The 11,492-nt window shown below is 45.4% G+C and overlaps 1 protein-coding gene across 2 annotated transcripts; it reads right to left on the bottom strand.

The window, feature by feature from the left end:
- Positions 1-1,392: 1,392 nt before the first annotated feature.
- LOC125931573 (melanoma-associated antigen B10-like) lies at positions 1,393-3,136 on the bottom strand. Of its 2 annotated transcripts, none has more exons than XM_049643636.1 (2): positions 3,030-3,136; positions 1,393-2,567 (listed from the first exon to the last, which is right to left on the bottom strand). In XM_049643636.1, the coding sequence occupies exon 2, from the start codon at positions 2,516-2,518 to the stop codon at positions 1,406-1,408; it is 1,113 nt and encodes a 370-aa protein (XP_049499593.1). In that variant the 5' UTR covers positions 2,519-2,567; positions 3,030-3,136; the 3' UTR covers positions 1,393-1,405. The 2 variants fall into 2 exon arrangements, with proteins under 2 accessions (XP_049499593.1, XP_049499594.1); XM_049643637.1 differs by lacking the exon at positions 3,030-3,136 and adding an exon at positions 2,941-3,022.
- Positions 3,137-11,492: the final 8,356 nt, after the last annotated feature.

Genomic DNA, 11,492 nt, shown 5'->3' with positions numbered 1-11,492 from the left:
GATGGGCTTTGCCTCTTCCATCCCAGGGCAAAGATCGCCAGCACAGCAACTTCTGAGCATTCTACCTCCTGTGAGTATCACAGCCACTCTTTTAATATGACATACACAAATTGCCTATTCTGTGCACTGTGTTCTTCTGCACAGGGACAAGACCATAGCACCTCTTCTATTCCTGGCCCAGGTGAAGATTTCTCTCTGCTTTATCTATGATCTTTAAGTATTAAAAACGCTTTTCTATTCCAGGCTTCGGTCTCATTGTGAGACACATCATTTGAGGTTTTGGACCCTGCTCAGCACTCAGACAAACTCGTCTGACCCACCACGCAGCTTAGTTCAAAGTACCTCACCCTGAAGGACTTTCAGTTTCCCAGGGTCTCAAACCCCCTTGCCACAGGGCTTTTACACCTGACTGCTCACACCTAAAACCTCCGTGTCCTCACACCATCTTTTGATTTGTGTTTTTTGTCATAGGGAATATCTTACAATATTCCTTGTATCATAGCTGCTCTGAGACTACAGAATTCTGTGGGCAGGGATAGTTTTTGTTCATGTTAGCATTTCCAGTACTAACATGGAGCTTTGCAAAGAGTAGATGCTCAATTATTGTTGGAGAAAAGAAAATGGGCCACTGAGAAACAGGTACCATTTATTACAACATAGGGCACCTAGATGGCTCAGTAGGTTAAGCGTCTGACTTTGACTCAGGTCATGATCTTGCAGTTCATGGATTTGAGCCCCACGTCAGGCTCTATGCTGACAGCTCAGGGCCTGGAGCCTGCTTCGGATTCCGTCTCCCTCTCTCTGCCCCTCCCCCCTCACATTCTGTCTCTCTCTCTCAAAAGTAAATACATATTTAAAAAATTTAAAGAATTTATTGCAATATAATTATTTATCCTTCATTCTTGAATAAACTAAATATATCCAGTTGTGTGTATATCTGTGTGTGTGTGTATATATATGTATGTATATAGTTACAAAACAAGACTAAAAGTGATAAATGAAACTAAGAATTTATCATTTTTTATCTATCTCTCCATTTCTGGACCCCAAGTATTACACTACTGAGTTTTTCACACTTCCAAGGAAATGCCTCATCTACTGCCACGTTATCTTGTTCCAGATTACTAAATAAGATGGAAGTTTTCCAATTTTACAAAATAATAAAATTCTTACTCTTGAGTCTCATCCACACCAATAAATATTTGAGCAATATCATTCATAAATTTGGATTATGAAGCTACTTAAGCCTTCTATTAAAAGGAACAATATTTTAAAAAATTATCCAGGTTACCACATAGAACAGAAACACAAATACATTGTACACTGTGTTTTCTCCAGCCCCACCCTGATCCTCTACTCCTTAAATATAGACTTCTCTTTTTAACAACAAAGTAAAGAATCTGCCTCAGACTTTATTAGGGGTGGGAGGAGCTGCTGGCATGGCCTTGGTGCACACACTGGTTTTGGCCCTGGAGCGGGCACTGGTCGTGGCCTTGGAATGTGCACTGGTCACGGCCCTGGCACGTGCACTGGCCATGGCAGCGGTATGAGCCCTGGCTGCGGCTCGGGCTCGGGCTCGCTCTTCCTCATCTTTCAAAGCCTCTTCATACCAGGCTGGGAAAGCACTGGGGACGGTATCGTGAACTTTGGCTAGAAACTCCAGGACTCTCATCTTGCTGGTCTCGGCGTGGGCTCTGGGGCCCCACAGGAACTCATAGCGCGGAGGGTCGCTGTTGGGCACCTGCCGGTACTCCAGGTACTTTTCTTTCACAAAATCCTTGGTGATGAGCTTCCTGGGCTCCCCAAAGATGAAGTGCTGCCTCCCCTCGTATAACCCCATCACGTTCAATGTTTGCCAGACTTGTTCCTCCATGGCACGGTTGCGATTTGTGAAGATCACACCCAGAATAGTCATCAGCAAGCCTGTCTTGGGCACACCACCGTAATCACTCAGTACTGCATCGTAACTTGGTTCCAGTTTGTTCACAAGGACATAGATGTGCCGGTTGGGATCTGCTTCCTTCAAGTCAAGACCAAAAACCAGCTCCAAGTGGTCAGAGGCTCTCTTAAGGATCTTATGGAACTGGTTCCTATACATTTGGATTACATTTCTCAGCATTCCCGCCTTGGTAATGAGCTCTTTCTTTTGATATTTGCGCAGCAGATAGTGCACCAGCAAAACCACCTTCTCATCTAGCAGGTCTCTCTGAAAGGGCACAGCGGTGGGCTGGGCCTGAGAGGATCTTGGCCTTTCCTCCCCTCGGTTGTTGGCAGCTTCATTCAATTTTGTGTATGAAACAGGCACAGGAGTAGTGGTGGTGGCTGTGGCTCTCTGACGCTCCTGGGGAGCACGATATGACCCAGCAGTAGGTGAGCTGTTGAAATGAGGACAGCAAAGGGAGGGGAAAACTTCTCCCACTGCTGTAGTGGCCTGAGCACTCACCAAATCCTGGGGCTTTTCTGGAGCCTGGCGGCGTTTCTCACGGGCACGGAGCTTACTCTTCTGACCCCGGGGCATGATGACTTTTGATAAGAGCAGGAGACAAATGGGCAGATGACTCAGTGATCTGAAAGGGAAAGAATGACATTGTTGGGCCACTTCAACAAAGAAATACAGCCTTGGCTTTATTGAAGGCTAACTCTGCAGGTTTCCTTGAGGGTGCTGCTCGAGGAACCCACAAGGCTCCTATTCTTTGATGGCCTCTGCCCTGAGGACCCTGTGGACCTTAGCTCCTACCTACAGATCTATCTGGAGCTCACTGGGGCTTAGAGCAGTTGCTCTGAGTTAGGGAGCATTTCAGTTCACATTAAGGGTCATCACTTCACTTTGGGCAGGACCTGGGGTCCCCATGCTCTGCTTTTCAGAGGCTGACCCCTCGTCTCAAAGCCCTCAATCACTCTGAGACCTCAGAGGAGGAACTGAGGGGAACTTCATCTTACTATGTCTGCCTGGGAATGAACAGGGAAGAAAGCACAGGCAGAGCTCTGAGGAATCCTTTCCATTCTAGAGTAATTAGGGTTCTCCTCACTCAAGCTGGAAAAGCGTTGATCCTTCCAGTAATGACAGTGATGCTGCCCGCTCAACCAGATTTCATCTTCCTGACTGCCCAAGGGTGTGAGGGGGTGCCTCAGCCTCACATCGTTACCAAGGCCTCCCAGGGCTGACCTCATTGGTGGGGCTTTGTGAGGTACCCTTTGTTGACAGTGGGTCTATCCTTTATACCTCATTCAGTGTCTTCACTACACTGTGGCAGGGCCTGGGGGCTCCTCCCTCCCCTAACCTAACACCTACCTCCTCCTAGTCTGAAGTATTCACTGACGCTGAAACACCAAATACAGATGTCAGGATTCCTTACGTCAATCCAACCTAGCCTGCAGCCTCTGGAATAGAAAGTATGGGCAAGACTCCACAAAGCCCCTATGTTCTGGAGTGGGTGGTTCCCTCAGATGTCATTCAGAGTTCTTGCCTTTACTCCCTTTAGAGCCTCAGACTGTTCCCTCTGCTGATTTGAAGGTGACAGACTTTTCTGATTACCTCACCTACCTCATTCCCCTCCGGGGAACTTTAGAAGGTAGTCGGATGTCCATATGTCAAATGCTTCCTGGCTAGGTTCTATCAAGGCAAATAGCAGGGACAGAACTGACTGGGAACCCCTCTAATCTAGAGTGGCTGATCCCCTCACACCTAACTAACGGTTTTCCCTTAATTCCAGGCAGGGCCTGGATCTCCTCCCTTGACTGTTCTGATGCTGCCCAATAACACCAAAGCTAGTGCTGCCCTCAGATACCAGAGGCAGAAGTTAGGGTGCATCACATTCTTAAATCCTCGTGGGACCTCCCAGGTCTGATAGCAGAGGCCTCTGTGAAGCCTCCTTTCTTCTGTTGAGGGGAGTGGCTCCCTCAGATGTCCGAGTCCTTACCTTTACTCCTGTTAGGGCCTGGGACCATTCTTCTGCTGCTCTGAAGCTGACACCCTCACCCCCATCAGTCCCCTTGGGAAATTTAGAAGGTTCTCAGAGTTTGCTACATCAGACCATTGATTCCTGCTTGGGTTCTGTCAGGGCTGATAGTAGGGTCGGGACTCTCTGGGAGGAGCTTCCCCAGTCTGGGATGGGCAGTACCATCACACTTAACTCAGGATCTTTACCTTACTTAATTCCAGGCAGAGCCCACAGCTCCTCCCTCAGTGGACGTGTCACACCACTGCCCTCAGACCAATGCCTTCACTTCCCTGAGACCCCAAGGCGGCTATCAGAGTATACCATTTCTGGCCAACTTTGCCTGGGGTGTCGCAGTGGTGGTGTTCTCTGTCACATAGGGTTTCAAGAAATTTTTAATTAATTAGTTTTACTTCTGACTGATCCTAGGTATCCTCCCCTCCATGTTAGCCCTAAACCGAGGCCCTCCCACGTCACTCTCCAGTTTCTAGAGGATAAAGTGAAAGGGCTTCTGACCTTCATCACAAGCATATCAGGGCCTCCCAGAGCTGACAGCAGAAGCTGGCCACTGTGCTGCCCATCTGTTGAGGTGGGCAATTCTCACAGAAATCAGACTGAGTCCTCACCTTTACTTCTGTTACTACCTGGGACCTCCCTCTCTGTAGCCTTGAGGACACACCCACCTCCAAATGCCCTCAAGTCCCTGAGTCCCCAGTGGGGAAATTTGGAGGTCACTCCTTAGGCAATCCCTGCACAGAGCTTGCTAGGACTGTAAGCAGGGGTGAGTCTCTGTGGGGTCGACACTCTCCTGGAGTGAGGATTCTGTTAAACTCAATCCAGGACCTTGTCTCAACTCCAGGCAGAGACTGGACTCTTCCTTTTGCTAACCTGACACTGCCCACCACAGATCAAGGTGTTCATTTCCCTGAGACACCAGAGACAGAATTCAGGGGAAGCCATTTCCATCCACCCCTTTCTGGAATTTCCCAAGGCTGACAACAGGGATGGGGCTGTGTGGTGGCATCTTCCATTCTGGGATGGGTTGTTCCCTCTGATCTCATTCAGAGTCCTCACCTTTCCTGCTGTTAGGGTCTGGGATTCCTCTGTCTGCTGGCCTGAGGTTGACAGGCCGATCGACTGTCCTCACTTCAAAATTTTAGATTTTCTATATTTACTACAGATCATGTGATGATTTTGAGAGTGGCTAGCACAGACTTTTTTTTTTTAATTCAATCAAATTTGAGTTATTACACAAAAAATATAGCTTTGGACTCCACAATATATCTGTCACTACCAGTCAATTTAATAAGGAACTATACCAACTACAGTCATTCTCCATCTACCTGTAGGTATTTCCATTGTGGGCCCACCCCACCCCCCCCCCTCCAGTCAGCATCTGGTAGCAACAAAGACCACAAGACACAGCCAGAGTACATCTGCCCTCTGGTGTGCAAAGAAGTCAGGAAGCACGGGAGGTAATCTAAGCTGAGGATAACACCTGGGTTATTTATCAAGACAGGTCTATACACAGCCCTTTCTTCCCAGAGTCACTGGGGTAATGAGCCTCAGCGAACTCCCCCTCCCATTCCCCTCCTTGCAGCTACACACCTCCTTCCAGCACTCACTGGTAATACTTGCCTTTTTTGAAACATTCTGAATCACCAACCAAGCCCAGCCACTTGCAGAGCCTCAATCTCAGTGTCAGGAGGGCCACAGCATAGGGGAAGAATTAGCCTTGTCCATCAGGCTAGTGGTCCGTCAAGACCACTCATGGCTCCGGTACACTGGCAAGGATGCATAGAATGATTAGAGTAGTGAAGAGATGTAGCTCTTCCAGGTTCCATCAGTAACATTACTTGGTGGGTGACACAGGGGCAGCCAGCTATATGCTGCCCGACGGTGGGCAGGGGGCACTCTGGGGTGAGGGGGCTATAGGGCATGCCTCTAGGGTCCCTTCATCCAGCAGATCTACTCACTCACATCACTCTAAAACGTTGGGCTGGCAGTGAAGATACAGATTCCCTAGCCTATCCAGCTATCTGGTACCCTCTACCAGATTCCCCACGTTCTCTCCTTCTGGCACCTCGTCTATTTTTGCTGAAGCCTACGTTCAGGTCCCTGACTACCAGCTGCCCTGGGCTGTCTCATGGATTCTGGAAGTTGCTCTACTTCCTTCACCCCTGGTCCTCTTGATAGTCCTCACTTATTGATGTTTTCCTGTCCAGGCCCATTTCCTGGTACCTGGTCATTCTGACAAATCCTATGTTCTCAAAGGAAAGGGGAAAATCTTTTGGACGTAGAATTTTAAACTATGCACCCAGAAGAATCCTAGTACTTAATCTACACTGCAGAAATCCTGCTTTATATGGGTGAGTGATTAAATTAATTTTCTGCTTAATCTGTTTAGGAAATAGGGAAATACAAATTAAAGTAGCAGTGAGATAATATACTTTTGATCAAAAGTTGACCAAAATTTAAAAAGTTGATAAAGTAAAATGCCAATGAGAGCCTAATTTATAAAGTTCACATACATAAATATATGAAAAATAATTTGATATAGCATTATTAGAACAGAATATCAATTGGGGCGCCTGGGTGGCTCAGTCGGTTAAGCGTCCCACTTCAGCTCAGGTCAGGATCTCGTGGTTTGTGAGTTCGAGCCCCGCATCGGGCTCTTTGCTGACAGCTCAGAGCCTGGAGCCTGTTTCAGATTCTGTGTCTCGCTCTCTCTCTGCACCTTCCCCACTCATGCTCTGTCTCTCTCTGTCTCTCAGAAATGAATAAACGTTAAAAAAATTTAAAAAAACAGAATATCAAGAAGATTTGTAAAAATTTACTGTCATCAGATTCTTTCCACTTTAATTGCACTGTTCTACATCTCTCCATAACAAAACATCCACATTTTCCCAAGAATTGATGTTCAATGATGTTGATGTCAGTTCTCTTAATCATAGCGACACATGAGAAGCAACTTGTGTATCCTTCAAGAGGCGAATGGTTAAATTAATTTTGGTACATACACACTTTAGAATTCTAGAGAGTGGTCAACAGGGTGAGGTGGATCTGTTTGTGCTCTCTCGGAAAGATCCTGCATTTATTTTATTCAGTGACAAGGGCAAGAAGCAAAATGATATGTACACTGTTATACATGTATTTTTAAAATCCACGGTGTATTTTTCCAATACATGTATGTAAGAATAGTCCTGGAAAAAAATCTTAAAATACTACACACAAGATTTTTTAATGCAGTTACCTCCGGGATGGGATAAAATTTGGAGGAACATAGTAAGGAAGCAGAATTATAATCTGTCCCTATTATTAGAATTTTTTGGCAACATGAATATATGCCCTATTTTCTTTGTAATTAAAATACATAAGAGAACAGAAATAGTATCTGTGTATTATTCAGATAAAGTATTTATGAGATATAATGGGAAAACGTGGTTTAGAATTGCTTCACATGACAACGTTTTATTTCTTAGGTACATAACATCTGATGAGCATTGGCAAGGTGTTTCAATTGTCAGGTGATCCCAGGATCCAGGGTGCTTCCGTCATGAACTTCCCCAGCCCAACACAGGCTCTGTATGTGTGCTGCTCGATAAAACAAAAAGCATGCAAGTGGCATACTAGTTCTCAGATACCTTTGTCTGGAGGTGAGAGGCATGCTTCTGCTCATATTTCAGTGCCAAGGATAGTCACTTGACCCTTCCTAACTACTAGCAGAGTGTCAAGTAGCCTCCAAGGATAGAGAACAAGACATGAAGTAACTGAGCATCTGCAGACCTTCCCATTAACTGTTACATAATAGGCACTCAGAAAACAGCAACTATTACAATTTGCTATGACATTAGCCCTCTTTATTCCTGGAGGATTTTCTGAGAAGATCAAATGTAGCTGCCGTTCAACAACTTTTTCTAGTGCCCATGTGTGACCAGTGTTTTCAAATACAAGATCACACCAGTTTTCTAAAGGGCACTGGAAATAATCTCAGCAGGAAGATGTCACCCCTTTTCACTGTATAGCCCCTTTCTGCTCTGACCACGGATTATAATAATGTTATAATCTCAATACACTCAGAATTTTCTGATTCCTTTTGCTGCATGGAAAACCTATAATTTGTGAGTCTCTGCTATCCACTACCTGAAGAATGTGGCTGAACACTTGTTCAGGTGTCTTTAAGCACACTGAAAAATTAGGATTTCCCTCTGAGGCAGATAGAGACAAGAGTCAGGATTATGCTGGTGAAGTTTTTTTCTTTTCTTATGAAAACTGGTGTGTCTGCCAGGGAGATATTTGCTGTCTTGGTGGTGGACTGAATGATTGTTCCACAAAGATGCCCATACCCTTATCCCTGCAACTTGTGAATATGTTATGTCACATGGTCAAAGGCACTTTGCATATGCCATTAAAATTAAGGAATGGACCTTCAGAGAGGGAGATTATAATGTATTACCTGAGCAGACTCAATCTAATGACATGAGCCCTTATAAGCAGAGGACTTTTGTTTGGCCAGAGGCAGAACAGAGATGCAGCACAGTGGGAGTAGGAGAGTTTCCACATGAGACAAAGTCAACATGCTGTTTCTGAAGTAGGGGCCCATTTGCAAGGACTGGAGGGAGGCCTTGAGGAGCTATGGCAGCTGCAGCTGACAGTCAGCAAGGAAACGTGGCCTAGGTCTTATCATTACAGAGAACTGAATTCTTCACAGAACTGGATTCCTAAAGCAACCTGTGCAAGTGTGGAATGAGATTCTTCTCAGTATCTCCCCATAAGAACCCTGACTGACAGCTTGATTTGGGCTTTGTGTAACCCTGAACAAAGAAAACAGCACAGCCAACTCATATGTATTACCTACAGAAAGGTGAGATAATAAATGTGTGTTGTTTTAAGTGCCTTGATTTATGACAATTTGTCGGCAATAGAAAGTTACTACATTCTCCTGGAAGGACACCTGAGTTTTTAGGAATCCAGCTTCTGCTGCTTGTTGCTATATAGTGATTTCTTCACACCTTCATCATCTACCACTTAGGAGGGAGGCTTTGGTTCCTGACCACTTAGTTAAGCTCACTCATCAGTTTATGGATTCAGTGGCCAGTCTCAAATATTTTATCAGATTAAGTTCTTTTGTCTTACTAATCCCATCTGCTTTCTAAAAACTCTTTAGGGGCACCTGGGTGGTTCTGTCGATCAAGCATCTGACTATTGGTTTTGGCTCGGTCTTGCAAGGTCACGGTCTTGCAAGCCCAGCATCGGGTTCTGTCCTGACACCCGGAGCTTGCTTAAGATTCTCTCTGACCCTCCCTTGGTCACGCTGTCCCTGCCTCTCTCAAAAATAAAAATAGGGGCGCCTGGGTGGCGCAGTCGGTTGAGCGTCCGACTTCAGCCAGGTCACGATCTCACGATCTCGCGGTCCGTGAGTTCGAGCCCCGCGTCAGGCTCTGGGCTGATGGCTCGGAGCCTGGAGCCTGTTTCCGATTCTGTGTCTCCCTCTCTCTCTGCCCCTCCCCCGTTCATGCTCTGTCTCTCTCTGTCCCAAAATAAATAAAAAAAAAAAAAAAAACGTTGAAAAAAAAAATAAAAATAAATAAATAAATAAACTTAAAAAAATAAATTAAAAAAAAATATTCCCTAACTTCAGGGTTATCTTTCAAGAATCAGTAGATCCTGTGCCAAATCAGACTGCTCAACTGCTCACAAGCTAATTTGGAAAAAAAAACTTTGAGTGAGAGAGAAGCACCAAGAGCAGATGAGCAGTCTAAACTTCACTGCCAAAGTAAACAACCATATGGATGGGATTACTGTTATCACAGAGGGATTCCGTGGTCAGGCATGGGACAGACAGGGGACACCTTCAGGAGTTTGGAATGCACTAAGTTAGGGGAAAGGCACGTGATTCTGGGGCTTCTGTTTCACTGTGAACAGAGTGCAGCCTTATGAAAGGAAGTTGGACAGCTGGTCAGGATAGAGATTTTGACATGAGGGCATACTGGGAAGACCCAGGGAAAGAGTGACATAATTCAGGAAGCGCTGGAACTGGTCCCAAATTCTGGGACCTGGGTGGAGTCAGCTCTCAGGGAACACTGCGGGTAGAAGCAGGAGGAGCCTAGGTAAATTAAGCCCACCAACTCTCCTGAAATTGTTTTTAATTCTCATTTTCTTCTTTATTTATTTCAGCTGGGCTTAATACATTGGCCACAGGGTCCTTCATTTCAATTTCCTGAGATATTGTGGAGTAGTGAGAGTAGAAATGAATTAAGAGACAAAACATTTGCTTTATTCAAGGAGTGGAATAGTGAGGGACCCTAAATGAAGTCAGACCAGATGTCTAGTCCCACTTCTGACATTTATGAGCCAGATGAAGTCAGGAAAATTGCAAAGCTCTGTAAGACTTTTCTGTGAAATGAGCTAGAGAGGTCCTATTCTGTAGGACTCCTGGGATGTATATAATGTATGAAAGCACTCGGCACATGTCTAGCATGTATTCTGTTTTTAATAATTTGCAGTTATGACTATTACTTTTTTGACCCAGACTTTACTAAAATCTGCTCTGTGATTTTTTTTAATCCAAGAGGTATCAGAGAATATGCAGCACCCTATGAGACAGCACAACAAATCAGCCAACATGATGCATAGCAAGTAAAGCTAAATTACTTACTATGCGTGCTTTTCAGGATATGTTATTTATTGCATGTTGGGGAGAGTCTTCCCAGTTAGGTGGAACTTAAGAGTTGTTGGGGTCAAGAACCAACTCCCTCCAACTGTCCTTCCATCCAAACCACTTCTCTTTTCATTTATTTCAGTTCCATTCAAAATCTATCCCTCACTTGGAGTTTGCCAAATTACACATAACTTAATAAGATGAACTTGAATGTAGTGGGAGGTTTCTCGAGGCCAGAGCAAAGATTGCTAGCACAGTGGCTTCTAAGCATACCCATGTCATGTGAGTATCACCTCTATTTCTCAGAAACTCCCTGGGGATGATATGCCTAAAACATATCATTTTTGTGTGCTGTGTTGAACCGCACTGGGAAAAGAACCATGGGGAAGGATGCAGGACACCTTACATTCCCCAGGAGATTTCTCTCTGGTTAATTCATGATTTTAAAGTAGCTGCTAAATAGTTTTCCATTCCAGGCTTTACGTCTCTTAACTCTGGACACAACTTCTGGGGGTCTGGCCCCTACCCACCGCCCCCACAGCCTCATCTGACCCACCACCCAGCTTCTTGTAAAACTGACTCACACCAAAGGACTTGCAGTTGCCCAAAGCCCCAGACCCGCTGGCCTCAGGGCACCTTACACTTGACTTCTCACATCTGGATCCTCCCCATGGGAGGATGTGAGAAGTGAAGTGATAAGTGCCCTGAGGCCAGTGGGTGTATCCCATCCTCTGTCCTACAAGACAGCTACTTCTACACTCTCAAATTCTATGGGCACAGTGGGTCTTGATTATCCTGACACTCCCAGTACTAGCACGAAGACTCCCAAAGAGCAGATGCTCACGGAATGTTTGAGAAATAAACGAGACAGTGTGCAAGACGTCTAATTTATT

This window comes from Panthera uncia, chromosome X, assembly GCF_023721935.1.
Source record: "Panthera uncia isolate 11264 chromosome X, Puncia_PCG_1.0, whole genome shotgun sequence".
NCBI lineage: Eukaryota > Metazoa > Chordata > Mammalia > Carnivora > Felidae > Panthera > Panthera uncia.
Note: the sequence above shows the minus strand (reverse complement) of the source record. Positions and strands in the feature narration are given on the sequence as shown.